This window comes from Enhydra lutris, unplaced genomic scaffold (genome assembly GCF_002288905.1).
Source record: "Enhydra lutris kenyoni isolate GAN:26980312 unplaced genomic scaffold, ASM228890v2 scaffoldscaffold1, whole genome shotgun sequence".
Lineage (NCBI taxonomy): Eukaryota > Metazoa > Chordata > Mammalia > Carnivora > Mustelidae > Enhydra > Enhydra lutris.
Genome location: NW_019154085.1, coordinates 59,621,141 through 59,637,550, shown reverse-complemented (window position 1 = coordinate 59,637,550; position 16,410 = coordinate 59,621,141). Strand labels below are relative to the sequence as shown.

The following is a 16,410-nucleotide window of genomic DNA, read 5'->3' as shown; positions in this document are numbered from 1 at the left end:
AGCACAAACTATGATGCTATATTCCGATTCCAGTCATTGTTCAACATCAGACTATTTAATTTTTACTTTAGTAACGGATGTCTGTTTACATCAGTTATCTTGAGAGCATCAAAAAGTGAATCGCATTTCAGTACACAAAACCAAATGAAATATTCTCAATGGCTAATATTTGATAAGATTACCTATTTAACATAAAGTGTAAAAGAACTGGCTGACAAGTATACTGGCCTGGCATGGAAAATCAGTTTCGCTGGAGAAAAGGGTTCTGTGGTCAAAAAAGTTTGGAAAAAAACTAGGTAAATAAAAGTAAACAGGACTTTATGTACCTTAGGCTTTATCAAGCTCCCTGAAAAGGGTGAAAATTTCCTAAATACGTTTGGTCATCGAAACTCCTTCACAGATCTATGACCAAAATTCATAGGAACACCTTTGGAAGAGGAGGAGTCAGAGAATGGTATAGAGAGTTCTAATACAAAGTGCCACCTGGCAGAAACCTATATGAGGAATACCATACGTCATTTTTAAAGTTTTGCCTCAACCATTAGCCTCGAAGTAAGAAAAACTATAACAGAGGTCAGAACAGTACAGTGAATGGATTACCTGTAAGCTGGATGTTAAGATCCCAGGCTGCTAAGTCATCTTATCACCCTTATTCAACATGAATGATATGAGTGTGTTTACATTAGTTTTTTCCAACAAGACTTCTAATTCGAATCCTGTACTTTTTTTTTAATGGTTCAGGTAATACCCTCTCACATTATCAAATATATGTCGTGGAAAAAAACTTAACAGCCAGAGGACAAAAGTATATGGATTATTTCATCACACATTTTTATACTGCTGACCAAATCAATCTAACAGCTAATTATATAAAGTTATAATGTCAAAATGACTCTCCGATACTTCCTTTCCAGGACTGTTAAAAGTAAAAGTTGATTTAAAATTCTGTGAGTTTGTAAAAAGTTTTCTTTCAAGACACTGCTATTCGCTTTCCAGCCTTTAAGAAACAGAATTTTATAAAAAGCATAATTAATTTGGTCACCAGCCACACTTAAAATCAATTTGTCAATTTGTACTCACATTTTAAGCTGGAAGACCTTCAGTTAAAGTGTAAGAAAAATACATACTTTTTTAATCTTCACTAAGAAAGACTTAGAATGTTTGCCAGGAAAGCAGCTGGATTAATTAGAATAGCTGACACCAGGATCTTAAATGCTAAGGATTTGATGACCACTCTGCAGTTTTCCACAATAATGCCACAGAAACAGGTCGTGGTGCCTATTGTGGTCAGTACCCCCCACATTACAGACCACAACAACTTACCAGTTTATGAATGCTAATGATAAACCCCCAGCCAAAGTTGAGAAAGTCAAACTTACAATTTCTGAACACTTAAACGAAGTGGTAGATTACTTGATTTTTTAATTTTGTAAAGAGTTGGCATTATATATATAAAACAATTTAGCTTCATGGAATACATTGAAATGTTGACATTCTGTTAAAAATACATATCATATCCAGAAAGTCTAGATTTAAAAGGAAGATGCCATTTTAGGCAATGTTGTCACTAACAAAAAGAAGTGCAGCCATAAAAGGTATGTTTATTAAGAATTTTTTTCCACAGAAGACAAAGAAGCATACCGAAAAAAAAAAAAATGCACTGATAAAAACAAAGAAAAAAAATTGCCTCCTGCAGCCTTATTTCTATAGGTTAATTTATGGTGCACTTAAAGTGATGTAACATAAAATTTTAGGAACTTTCTCTCTTCATAGACAAAGACTAGTGAGTTTCTGTTCTTGAGTTATGTGATCAAGGAATAAACTCTTCTACAAAAATGGCACAAAATCCAGGCTTCTCCTTCTATCACCTACACAACAAATGACTACGAATAAAATTTCAAAGTATAATTTCTAACCTTCCGGTAAGTATACGTTAACTTTATCTAAACTTTAATTATTTGGCTTCTTATATACTCTCTTGTAAGTACATTCTTCTGGGCTAACAGTGTTAAAAATTAAGGTTAAAAGGTATTTATATCAATTCATCATATACCAATATTTTACAATATTATGCATATATCTGTTAAGTGATAACTTTTCTAAAAGCAATTAATATTCCAAATACAAAAACATTTCTTTTATTGCTTTGAACTGTGCACTAAAGTAAAAACACATAGAAAGGGAACAAATTTAATAGGTAGAAACACAGAAAAGCCTCAAAGCTTCAAATTCAAAGTAGTCCAGTTCATTTCTTCCAGGTAAAACAATTCACAGTATTTCTTCAGCTTTCGAATTCTAGACATTCAAATTGCCATAGTACCCTGCAAAAACTAATATATAAACAAAATCATCAGCTGGTAACAATAAAATGTTTTTGGTTTTGATTAATTATACTCCGTAAAAGCATTTTCATAAGAAGGGAAGTCTTAAATGCTTCCAAGGCTTGTAATGTAAACTGGGATACACCAGTAGGGAAATCCTGACCCTATAACTTCCCTATTACAAGAACAAAACAAAAACCCTGAAACATTGATGTACATGTGAAATATAATTTTCCTATAGTTTCAATTTAAAAAAAATGGGAGGATGCTAATTGCAACCACTTGAAATGAGAAATGAACAGTCGTTATCTGTTATACATAAATATTTCCTCTTTCTCAGTATCGTACAAAAGTAAACTACTCTTTTTAAAAATAATGGTAATTTTGCCCTTAAAAATGATTTGAAAGATGGGACGCCTCAGTGGCTCAGTGGTTAGGCATCTAACCGGCTCAGGTCATGCATAATTCAAGGCTCCTGGAATTGAGTCCCACATGGGTTTCCTTGCTCAGTGGGGAGCCTGCTTCTCCCTCTGCCTCTGCATGCTGCTCCCCCTGCTTATCCTCTCTCTCCCTGACAAACAAAATCTTAAAAAAAAAAAATGATTTACCAAAAACATGTCATAAAATTTAAAAGTATCTTTATGTTTAATATAAAGTCAAGTTGGTATTTATAAAGATACTGAATCATATTTGCATTTAGCTGAAAAATACAGAAAAAGAATATGGTCTATAAAACATATTATTCCCAGTACTGATACCAGGATTCACTTAAATTTTTTGACAACTGAACACGTCTAGAACATAGAGTAAATATCAGAATACTCACATCATCATATATGAAATTCACAACTCCTTGTTGTAAGTGGTCTCTTCTCCTAAAGAAATCTTCAAACAAACATACAAAAATATTAAAATTTTAAATGTAGTTTCAAATACTTGGTGTCCCTAAGCACTAAAAAATGACTAATTTCATACTTAATTGAAAGTTTTTTTAAGTTTTTATTTAAATTACAGTTAGTTAACATATAATGCAATATTAGTTTTGGGCGTACAGTATCATGACTTAACAACTCTCTATCACCACGTGCTCATCATGACAAGTGCATTCCTTAATACTCATCACCTATATCCCCCATCCCTCCAACCCACCTCCCCTCCGGTAACTATCAGTTTGTTCTCTATAGTTAAAAGTCTGTTTCTTGCTTTGTCTCTTTCTTTCCCTCTTTTCCCCTTTGCACATTTGTTTTGTTTCTTAAATTTCACATGAGTGAAATCATGCAGCATTTGTCTTTATTGTACTTCGCTTAGCTTAATACTCTCTAGCTCTATCCTTGTCTTTGCAAATGGTAAGACTTCATTCTTTTTCATGGCTAAGTAATATTCCATGGTATATATACAACATCTTCTTTATCCATTCATCAATCGATGGATACTTCGGCTGTTTCCATAATTTGGCCATTATAGATAATGCTGTTATAAACATTGGGGTGCATATATCCCTTTGAGTTAGTATTTTTGTATTTGGCTAAATACCTAGCAGTGTAATTGCTGGATTAGAGGGTAGTTCTATTTTTAACTTTTTGAGGAAGCTTGATACTGTTTTCCACAGTGGCTGTACCAGTTTGCATTCCCACCAACAGGTCAAGACGGTTCCCCTTTCTCCACATCTTCACCAACTCCTATTGTTTCTTGTGTTGTTGATTTTAGCCATTCTGACAGGTGTGAGGTGATTATCATATTGTAGTTTTGATTATCATATTGTAGTATTTCCCTGATGATCAGTGATGTGGGCATCTTTTCATGTGTCTGTTCCAACTCTGTGAAAAATAGTTGATATTTTGATACTGATTGCATTTAATGTATAGACTATGCTTTGCATAGACATTTTAACAGTATCTGGTCTTTCAATCCATGAGCATAGAATGTTTTTCCATTTCTTTCCAATTTCTTTCATCAGTGTTGTACAGTTTTTAGAGTACAGGTGTTTTACTTCTTTGGTTAGGTTTAGTCCTAGGTATCTTATTGGTTTTGGTGCAATTGTAAATGGGACTGATTCCTTAATTTCTCTTTCTGCTACTTCATTTGAGGTATATAGAAATGCAACTGATTTCTGTACATTGATTTCTGTATCCTATGACCTCACTGAATTTGTGTATCAGTTTAGCAATTTTTTGGTGGAATCTTTCGGGTTTTCTATATAAAGTATCATGTCATCTCCAAATAGTGAATGTTTGACTTTTTCTTGCTGATTTGGTAGCCTTTTATTACTTTTTGTTGTCTGACTGCTTGCTAGAACTTCCAGTACTGTGTTAAATAACAGTGGTGAGAATAGACAACTCTGTCTTGTTTCTGACCAGAAAGGAAAAACTCTCAGTTTTCCCTCATTTTGAAGATGGTATTAACTGTGGGTTTTTCATACAGGGCCTTTATCATATTGAGGTATGTTCCCTCTAACCTACTTTGTTGAGGTTTTCTGTTTTTGTTTTTGTTTTTTACCATAGGATGTTGTATTTTGTCAAATGCTTTTTCTGCATCTTTTGAAATGATCGTATGGTTCTTATCCTTTATTAATGTGGTGCATCATGATGATTGATTTGCAAATAATGAACTACCCTTGCAATCCAGGAATAAATCTCACTTGATCATAGTGAATGATTCTTTTAATGTGCTACTGGATAAAATTTGCTAATATTTTACTGAAAATTTTTGTGTCCATGTTTATTAGAGATATTGCCTGTAGTTTTGTTTTGTTTTGTTTTGTTTTTTTAGGGAAGTCTTTATCTGGTTTTGGTATTAGGGTATTGCTGATCTCATAAAATAAGTTTGGAAGTTTTCTTTCCTTTTCTATTTTTTGGAATAGTTTGAGAAAAATAGGTAACTCTTCTTTAAATGTTTGGTGGAATTTGCCTATGAAGCCACCAGACCCTAGACTTGTGTTTGTTGGGACTTTTTTTGATTACAGTTTTAATTTCTTTGCTGGCTATTAGTCTATTCAAGTTTTCTATTTCTTCCTGTTTTAATTTTAGTAGCTTATATGTGTCTAGGAATTTGTCCATTTCTTCCAGGTTGTCTAATTTGCTGACATACAGTTTTTCAAAACCTTCTCTTATAATTGTATTTTTGTGGTGTTGGTTGTTATTTCTCCTCTCTCATTTGTGATTTTATTTATTTGGGTCCTTTCTCTTTTCTTTTTGGTAAGTCTGGCTAGAGGATTATCAATTTTATTAATTTTTTCAAAGAATGAACTCCTGATTTCCTTGATCTGTTCTCCTGATGTTTTAGTTTCTCTATCATTTATTTCTACTCTAATCTTTATTACTTCCTTCCTTCTCCTGGCTTTGATTTTCTTTTGTTTTTGTTTCTTTCCTAGCTCCTTTAGGTGTAAAATTAGGTTGTTTATTTGAGATTTTTCTTACTTCCTGAGGTAGGATGGTTTTGCCGTATACTTCCCGTTTAGGACCACCCTGCTGCCTCACAAAGATTTTGGACCACTGTGTTTACAACATTTTCATTTCTGTCCCTGTATTTTTTTTATTTCTTGATTTCCTGGTTTACCCATTCATTGTTTAGTACTATGTTATTTAACTTCCATGTCGTTATGGCCTTTCCAAATTTTGTAATGTGGTTGACTTCTAGTTTCACAGTGTTATGGTCAGAAAAGATGCATGGTAAGATTTCAATCTTTTGGTTACTTTTTGAGGCCTGATTTGTGACCTAATATGTGATCTATTCTGGAGAATGTTCCATAGGCACCTGAATGTATACTATGCTGTTTTAGGATGCAATGTTCTGAATATATGTTAAGTCATCTGGTCCAGTATGTCATTCAAAGACATTGTTTCCTTGTTTATTTTCTTTTTAGATGAGCCGTCCGTTGATGTAAGTGGGGTGTTAAAGTCCCCTGCTATTACTGTACCATTATCAATTAGTTCTTTTATGTTATTATTTTATATATTTGGGTACTCTCATGTTGGACGCATAAATATTTAGAATTGACACCTCTTCTTATTGGATTGTCCCTTTTATCATGATATAGTGCCCTTCTTCATCTCTTGCTACAGTCTTTGCTTTAAAGTCTAGTTTGCCTGACAGAAGTATTGCTACTCTGCCTTTCTTCTGACATCCATTTGTGTGGTAAGTATTTCTCCATCCCTCACTTTCAATCTGCAGGTGTCTCTTATAAGCAGCATATAGATGGGTCTTATTTTTGTATCCATTCTGATACCCTTTGTCTTTTGACTGGAGCATTTAGTCCATTTACATTCAAAATAATTATTGACAGATATATATTTAGTGCCACTTTATTACTTGTTTTGTCATTGTTTCTGGAGATTTTCTCTGATCTTCCTTTTCACTTTTGGTCTCTCCATTGCACTCAAAATTACTCCTTTAATATTCCTGCAGGGCTGGTTTAGTGGTCATGAACTCCTTCAGTTTTTGTTTGTCTGGGGAACTTCTTCTATTCTGAATTATAGCCTTACTGGATATAGTATTCTTGGCTACAGAATTTTCCTATTCAGTACATTGAATAAATCATGCTACTCCTTTCTGGCCTGCCAAATTTCTGCTGAGAAATCTCCAGTTAACCTTTGGGTCTTCTAAGTTAAGGACTTCTTTGGTTTTGCTGATTTTAAGAGTTTTTCCTTTATCACTTACATTTTTACAAATTTAATTACAACATGTCTTGGTGTGGCCTGCTTTTGTTGATTTTGAAGGTAGTTCTTTGTGCCTCCTGGATCTGGATGTTTGTTTCCTTCTCCAGATTAGGCAAGTTTTCAGATTTTTCCTCTCCAAATAAATTTCCTGCCCCCTTTTCTCTGTCTTCTTCTAAGACTCCTGTATCACGAATGTTATTGCTTGATGGAGTCACTGAGGTCCCTAAGTCTATTCTCATATTCCGTAATTTTTCTTTCTCTCTTTTATTCACCTTCATTATTTTCCATTATTTTGTCTTCTAGGTCACTAATTCATTCCTCTGCTTCTTCCAGCCAACTGCTCATTGCATCAAGCCTGTTTCCAATCTCATTTATTGCATTCTTCATCTCTGATTCTTTCTTAGTTCTTTTACCTCTGTGGTAAGGGTCTCACTGATGTCTTCTATTCTTTTCTCAAGTCTATTGAGTACCCTTATGATTGTTTTAAATTCTCCATCAAGCATGTTACCTATATCTGTTTTGCCAGGATCTCTGGCCGTGGCCTTATCCTGTTCTTTAATTTGGGATAAATTCCTCCATCTTGGCATTTTGTCTGAGTCTCTACCTTCTTCTATGTGTGAGAAAAGCCACTTGCTCCTGAAAGTAATGGCTTTATGAAGAAGAGGTCATATAGTGTCTAGGGCCTGGCACTTTATGGAATGTCTCTGGTGTGTGCAATATATGCTCTGCTCTTGTGTTTTGGGTTCTCTATCCTTCAGGCCACTGCTGTGGGCAGTGTTTGGTCCTTGGCCAGAATGTAGCAAGTTTTAACTAGGTATGCTCTGGTCTGCTTATGAAATCAGACCTAACACCACCTGCACCAGAACTGAGGCCCTGCAGAACTCTCTAGTTGGGAGACATGGTATGGGCAGGGGTTTGTACTGGTCTTCTGGGGGATAAGCCAACCACACTGGGACTGAGGCAAGCTTGACTGAGAAGGGCAATCCTGCCACAGTGCAGGGGTGTGAGGTTTGGTATAAACATTAGGGAGCCAGCGTCTGTGTTGCACTGGTTCCCACAGATGGCTCTGTGTTTAGGCTAATGGGCAGGAGAGGGAAACGACATGAATCAGCTCCTTTGTTCCTGGACAGGTGTCTCCAGGAACTCTGCCTCGCAGGGACATGCTCTAAGAAGAGTGAATACTTTCCTCAGTGTGCTCTAAGCATTCTTCAGATCATTCCTTCCACATCATCTGTCCCCTGGTTGTTTGCCTGCCTACTCTCCAAAAGCAGTGCAGTGCCCTCTGGGCTCTCTCCTAGCCAAGCACGCTAACCTTTAAAATTCCAGGTTTTAAGCCCCACTGATTGCAAGAACTCAAAAAACTGAGCCCCTCCCATTTTCCAAACAAAAGCCTTTGGAGAAATGTTCTTGTGTGTTCCTGGATGTTCCTTTCTCTTATTGCCCTTCTCTGTGACCATGGATTACTCCTCTCTGCACACTCGTGATCCATTTCTCCCCTAAACCACATCTCTGCTCTTCCCACCTTCTTTGATGGAACCTGTTCTCTCCCTTTTGTTGTGGAGTTTGTTCTATCAATCTTCAGGTCAGTTTCTGAGGTATTTAGGATGACTTGATAGTTAGCTAGCTGTGTTTGTGAGAAGAGACAAACCTACGGTTTTCCTACTCCACTGTCAGCTTCCCTCTCTCTCTTTTCATTCCCAATTAAATCAAGTGATTTCATATCCTGGGCAACTGAGACATGAAGAAAACTTTCCAAAACTGAACCGTAACAATTTTCCACTCTTCATATTACTAAATTTTTAAAGCCTTAAAAGTGATTAGATTTAAATGGTGAATAAAGGTGAAAAATACATATATTACAAACTTGCAGAAGAAAATGAGAGATACTATTCAGAAAAATAGCTACATAATATTGCACCCACTTTTAAATGATCAAAATACCTGTCAATGCTCGAAGCTTCACACAGCAAGCAACATAATCATCAAAGAAGATTCGGCCATTCTTGCTGTACCGTTTGACAATAGCAGTTAGTGTTTGAGGACTCAACCTATAACCTAGAAAAAGGAAATTATACATTAAAACTTCTAAAACCAAACACCATAAGAACACCACAATATTGCGTTTTCTTTAAAAACAATCATAAAATAAATTTTCAAAATTCAAGCCATAAAAATATATACTAGAAACAAAACATATTCACATTGAAATTTACCAAAGGTTTATTACTAATAAAGTAAGAAACTGGTATAAAGATCACAATTCTAGCTTTCTAATGAAGACAACACTAAGAAAACAAATAATTTTTTTGTGTGTTTTTAAAATATATTTTGATTTTTAAATAATGTCCAGAGTATTTTATAGATTTTAATGCTTCAGTATTTCAATTCTGTAATTTTATAGTTCTTTAAAGAATATCAAAGCAAAGATTGTTAGTAAATCTTTGCTACCATTCAAATTCTGTATTTCCTTTTTTTTTTTTTAAGATTTCATTTATTTATATGACAGAGAGAGATCACAAGTAGCAGAGAGGCAGGCAGAGAGAGAGAGAGGGAAACAGGTTCCCTGCTGAGCAGAGAGCCCGATGCGGGACTCGATCCCAGGACCCTGAGATCATGACCCGAGCCAAAGGCAGCGGATTAACCCACTGAGCCACCCAGGCACCCCCTGTATTTCCTTTTTTAAAAATTTTTCATGGAAGTATGATTGGCATATAAAATTAGTTTCAAATGTACAATATGATGATTCCATAGCTGTATATATTGAAAAATTATTACTCCAATGTCTAGTTAAATATCTTCAACACAAAAAACTCCAAATAATCCAATTAAATATGGGCAGAGGACCCAAACAGACATATTTCCAAAAAAGACAGTTGGCCAAGAGACACACAAAAAGATGTTCAACATCACTCATCATCAGGGAAATTCAAATCAAAACCACAATGAGATACCCCCTTACTTCTGTCAGGATGGCCAGAATCAAAAAGACAAAGACTAATAAGTATTGGTGAGGAAGTGAAGAAAAAGAAACCTTTCTGCAGTGTTGGCAGGAATGTAAACTGGTACAGCCACTGTGGAAACAGTATGGAGTTCCTCAAAAAATTAAAAAAATAGAATTACCCTATGATCCAGTAATTCCATTACTGGATATCTACCCAAAGAAAAGGAAGACACTAATTCAAAAAGATACATGCAGTCCTATGTTTATTGCAGCACTATTTATGATAGTCAAATTATGGAAGCAACCAAAGTGTCCATCAACAGATAAATGGATAAAAAAATGATGTGATATTATACACACACACACACACACACACACACAAACTATTACTCAGCCATAAAAAAAATGAGATCTTGCTATTTGCAACAATATGGATGTGCTTATATAGGGTATTATGATAAGGGAAATAAGTCAAAGAAAGACATATGATTTCACTCATATATGGAACTGAAGAAATAAACAAAGAAAAAAGGGACAAACAAACAAACAAAAAAAGACTCTTAAATGCAGAGAACAAACTAATGGTTGCCAGAAGGGAGATTAAGAGGTACAAACTTCTAGTTAAAAAATAATTAAGTCAGGGCATCTGGGTGGCTCAGACAGTTAAGCATCTGTCTTCAGCTCAGGTCATGATCTCAGGGTCCTGGGACCAAGTCCCACGTTGGGCTCCATGTTTGGTGGTGAGCCTGCTTCTCCCTTTGCCTCTGCTGCTCCCCACCTGGCTCATGCTCTCTCTTTCTCTGTCTCTCTGTCTTTCTCTCTCTCAAATAAATGAACAAAATCTTTAAAAAAAAAATTTAAATTGAAATTAAAAAAATAAAAAATAATTAAGTCAGAAATAAAAATACAGCATGAGGAATACAATCAATAAGATCATAATATATACTATATGATGACAGATGGTAAATATACTTGTGGTAAGCACTGAGTAATGTACAGAATGGCTGCACACCTGCTATGGATATGTATAGAAGTGTTGCACACCTGAGACTAATATAACACTGCATATTAATTATATTTCAAAAAATTTGGTAAAAAAAAAATAGCTAAATAGCTAAATAACTAACTATTAGAGAGCCTACCAAGTTACAAAAGATAGAATATAAATGGTAAATACCAATAATTAGGGGAATAAATTTTAATATACTTAACAGAGGAAATTCAGAAATTATTTTATCAACCAGCATGTATAAATGATCATCTTTTGGAAAAATCATAGATAAAATGGTTTTGTTAAAGGTCTTCAAATTGGGCACCAGCTGGTGAAATAATATACTTCTTTATTACTTAATAAATCTTAACAATTAAAATTCATCTCATCAAAGAACAATGATGATCTGAATATATTCTAAATAATTTTAATATTCTTACCCATAGCAGCAATGGCTTGATTCAATTCATGGTGTTCCACTGTGCCACTCTGGTCTTGATCAATAGTTATGAAGTTTTGCTTCCAAGCATTAAGAGCTGCCCAGAGTTCCTTGAATTCATTAAATCCCATTTTTCCTGTGTAATCTCTCTGATAATTTTATCAATAAAAATAAGTTTTGATACCAAAGAGAATTTACTTGGCCTGAAACTGCAAATCATCGACTAAAACATTGTTAGTATGCTTCTGCAAGTTCACCAAATTTAGCATATGAATAGATTGCGTAAAAATGGAAAAGTATGGAATTCAAACAGGATCTTACAAAGTATTTTTAAAATCTCCAATTTACTATGGCCATTTATAGCCAACAATTGCTTGGTTATATTCAGAAAGCAATTATTCCGTATTCTAATATTTTCTATTTTTATTCAAGGATACATCCAACATGGCGATCATAATTCTGCAGGTTTCCAAGCTGAAGGCTATAAAACATATTTATTATTTGAATTGGAGTCTGCCCAATTTTATTTATGTAAAATTATGACAATTTCTATTTTAGAAAACAAAATGTTTAAAATTTGCCAAAAATAAACAATCACCCCTCATCAACAAACTTTAAATGTAAGGCAACCATAGTGGAAAAAAAAAAAAGTCGAAAATAAAAATCACTACAACTCCAAGCTACTCACATCTAGTCAGGGGATTTGGGTACTTAGATAATCAATGATAAAATAACTGAAAAATACTGTCACAGGGCAAAGGAGGGCTTCAATCTTCCTAACACGAATGATAAGTAGGTTTTAAGTAGAAGTCTGACATATACTGAGATCACAAAACTTGAAGGAGTTAGAGATTTGATTAAAGCTTGGGATGAAGGACTGGCCTTTGATAACATCTGAAAGGCAGATGAGGGCCAGATCATCAAAGTCCTGAATGCCACCCTTAAAGATTTAGACCAATGGAAGTCACTGAAGAATTTTAAGGAGCAGAGGGGCAATTCTAAAATTTCCATTCCAGAAACATTCACTTATATTGAACAGAGTGTAGGACAGACTATAGACTAAGGTAAGATGAGCCTAGATATAGGTAAATCATTTGCCAGTTTACTGCAATCTATTAAATTAAAAAAATGAGCTTCTGATCTGAAGCAACTCTTTCCCTTGGGGGAGAAAAAAGGCAGGGAGAAAAAAGTAAATATAAACGATATTAAAATCATGGCTTATTAGAAATATTAACACTTTGGGGCGCCTGGGTGTCTCAGTGGGTTAAAACCTCTGCCTTCGGCTCAGGTCTTGATCCCAGCATCCTGGGATTGACCCCGTATCGGGCTCTCTGCTCAGCAGGGAGCTTGCTTCCCCCTCTCTCTCTGACTCCCTCTCTGCCTACTTGTGATCTCTGTCAAATAAATAAATAAAATCTTAAAAAAAATTTAAAAAAAAAGAAATATTAACACTTTCATATCTACAAAACCATAACTAAAGACTCACTAGGTAGAATTTAATTTTTCTAATCCTTATCACAATTGCACTGAACTGGTAAGCTAATTTACCTCAAAACTAATTGTATCAGTCCTGATAAAAGAGATATTATGTCAGCACAATTAGTTAAGCTTACAAAGTTCTTACTAGTACCTCTTTAAAATGAGTGAATAAATAAACTCTTTAAAGTTATCTTGTTTTGCTATTTGAGAACATATTTAAATTTTTTTTTTTAAGATTTTATTTATTTATTTGACAGAGAGAGAGAGATCACAAGTAGGCAGAGAGGCAGGCAGAGAGAGGAGGAAGCAGGCTCACCGATGCGGGGCTCGATCCCAGGACCCTGAGATCATGACCCGAGCGGAAGGCAGAGGCCTAACCCACTGAGCCACCCAGGCGCCCCCATATTTAAATTTTTATAAATGAAAAACATTTCAGCTAAATTTTAGACCTATTAAGAAAAAATTATAAAACATTCTCCAGGTTAAAATAGCTGATTCTCTTTAAATCAATACAGTGTCAGTGTTAGAATAGTTTACAATATTTTCAGACTGATGATTCAACAGACACTCAGTGAGCATTCACGATGAGCTAGGCAGTACGGTTTTGTGATTTTACATAAATATACAAAAGTACTGTAAGTCCCAATTTTATAAATGAAGAAACCGAGGACCAAAATAATAAAGTTTCCCAAGTTCATAGAGCTAATAAGTGGAAGAGTCAGGATTGGAGCCCAGTGCTCCTTCATACAAATACTACTCAAGTGGGAAGAAGGAGGGTGGCAAAGTTTCCATGAGAAATCTCTGGATGGCATTCCAACATTTTGTCAAGCAAATGATATTTTGCTTTCAAGTTAACAGAGCACCTATCCATTACATGGGAAAATCTGAACATATGATAACAAATGGCAAACACTGAGTCTTCAAATAAGCATATCTTCAATCACAAAATAGGACTGAGTATATATGTATATAAGATGAAATATTTTTGACTAAGAATGGAGAAGAATTTTCAGGAAAGTTAATAGATTTTCACTTCCTCCAATACCCCATTAGAATGGGCAAAAAACTAAGTTTTCTAAAGTCATAAACCTTTGACTTCGGGATGAGAGAGAAAACAGAGGAAAAGAATTATGTAACTTAGAGAAGTAGTAGGATGGATGGAAGTTAACTAGCCTAGATCTGAGAAGGTGGCTTGATGAACACCCAGTAAGGAAAGCTGAAAAGAAGCCTAGTTCCTGGAGAAGACAACATTTAAGAATTGGTATTATATGTGAAAATAGGTGTGCAGGTAGAGAGAAAAATAGAAGGACCAATTGAATATCTATGTAAGAGGCGTTAGAGCCCCAAATTCCCTCCTTGCCTCAGCTCCATGGATGCCATGTCTATTCTCACACCAGCAGAAGTCTGGGGATTTAATGTCTGGAGAATTCTTCAAAGTTCAGGATACCAGGCACATATCCAAAGCCCTAACCAATAACCAATAACCAGTCCTTCTAAGCTCAAATCCTGATACTAACATTCACCCTAACATTAACCCCAACACTAACTCCCTGGAGAGGTCTCTGAACTGCAGGACACCAGAAACATAACCTAACACTAACTCTAACCCTAACCCCAATCTTAACCACTAACTGGCAACCTACAACACCTAAGCCTAACACTAACACTAATCCTGACTCCTACCCTAACCCTAACCCTAGATCTGAGAAAGCGGCTTTTGAATACACGGTCAGAAAGCTGAGAAGCAGCCTATTTCTCTGTGAGAAGACCCCAAATATTTAAGAATTGGCAGTATTTCTGAAAATGGGTATGAAGGTAGTGATAAAGACAGAAAAACCAACTGAATATCTACTTAGGGAGCAGTTAGAGCACCAAATCCCCTCTTTGTCTCAGATTCATAGATGTCTACAACATCTATTGTAACCTCAGGAAAACTCTGGGAATTCATACTTTGGAGAGGTCTCTGAACTGCAGGACATTAGAGACATACCCAAACCCCTACACCCAATCCCCTAACACCTAACCTCAAACCCAAACCCGTGCTCTAACACTAACCCAAACTCTAACCATCTGAAGAGGTCTCTGAACTGCAGAATACCAGGCACATACCCTAACCCTAACCATGACCCTAGCCCCCTCCCTAATCTTAAACCTAGATCTGAGAAACTTGCTTCCTAAACAATCGATAAGAAAAGCTGAGAACCAGCCTACTTATCCTCGAGAAGACCCCAAACATTTAAAATTTGGCAGTATTTTCAGAAAACAAGTGTGAAGATACAGATTAAAAACAAAAGAACCAACTGAATATCTATTTAAGAGTATTCAGAGCCCTAACTCTTCTTGCCTCAAATTGGTAGATGGCTGCCATGTCAATTCACAAGCCACCAGAAGCCTAGGGTTTTATTCTCTGGAGAAGCCTGGGGACTGTAGGATACCAAGCACATACCCAAACCTCTATCCCCAACCCATAACCTTTAGCTCTTAACCTTGAACCCTAACCCTAACTCTAACACAAACCCTACCCTAAGGACCCTCTGGACCGCAAAACACCAGGAACATACCTGAACACTAACTCTACCCCTGACCTTAACACTAACCCTAATCACTAACATACAACCCCTAACACCTAACTTCTAACCTAACCACAACCCTAACTCTAACACTAACCTTACCCCTCTGGAGAGATGTCTGAATTGCAGGCACCAGGCACATATCCTAACCCTAACCTTAACTCTAACCCTAGATCTAAGAAAGTAGCTTCCTGAACATAAGAGATGAAAACCTGAGAAGCAGCCTAATTATCCTGGGAAAGACCCCAAACATTTAAGAATTGACAGTATTTCTGAAAATGAGTGAAGGTAGTGTTATAAACAGAAGGACCAACTGAATATCTGTTTAAAGAGTATTTAGAGCCCCCATCCCCTCCTTGCCTCAGATTGGTAGACGGCTGCCATGTCAAGCAGAAGCCTGGGGTTTTATTCTCTGGGTAGGTCTGTGAACAGCCATATACCCAAACCCTAACCCTAGCCTATCTAGTAAAAATAACATTTAAGTGGCAGTTTATCAAAGACCAAGAACCCTGCTGAGTCTTCCCTCCTTCTTTCCTACCAGATAACCAGCCCAAAAGGAAATCCCTAAACGTACTGTTCCATAACACTGCCCTCCAAGCCACCAGACATGAAGTCTATGGTCAATACCAAACTCAGAGCTTCTCACCTGCATTTTAGTTCATTATGTGCAACCAAGGATCATCAGACACCTGAGAAAATCATCTAACATGAAAGACAACCAAACAAATAAACTGGAAAAAAAAATCTGGAAGAAACAGTTGATGAAAGAAGAAAAACCCTGAAAAATACATTAACAAGAAAAATACATTAACAACAAATACAAAAATACAGTTTCAGAAAGATAAGGGAACACATTACATACATGGGGAAAAAAAGAGCTCTTGCACTTTAAGAACATGATAGCAGATATTTAAAAAAACAAACAAACAACAACAACAACAAAATCTTCAACAACAAAGCCTCCATAGAAGATTCAGAAAATAAAGTTGAGGAAATCTCCCCACAGAGGAAAAC

General features: G+C 35.7%; 1 protein-coding gene across 4 annotated transcripts in view; it reads right to left on the bottom strand.

The window, feature by feature from the left end:
• Positions 1-2,122: 2,122 nt before the first annotated feature.
• The window catches only part of LOC111145333 (grancalcin), a 48,986-nt gene continuing 34,698 nt past the window's right edge, over positions 2,123-16,410 (bottom strand). For 3 of the 4 annotated variants that reach the window (XM_022500204.1, XM_022500195.1, XM_022500177.1), the window contains 5 exons: positions 11,785-11,828; positions 11,349-11,496; positions 8,918-9,031; positions 3,148-3,206; positions 2,123-2,330 (listed from right to left, as the gene is read on the bottom strand). In XM_022500204.1, the coding sequence (XP_022355912.1) occupies positions 2,304-2,330; positions 3,148-3,206; positions 8,918-9,031; positions 11,349-11,496; positions 11,785-11,828 (392 nt within the window). In that variant the 3' untranslated portion in view covers positions 2,123-2,303. Of the gene's footprint in view, positions 2,355-3,147; positions 3,207-8,917; positions 9,032-11,348; positions 11,497-11,784; positions 11,829-16,410 lie in introns of all 4 variants that reach the window. The other variant, XM_022500187.1, reaches the window with a different exon arrangement.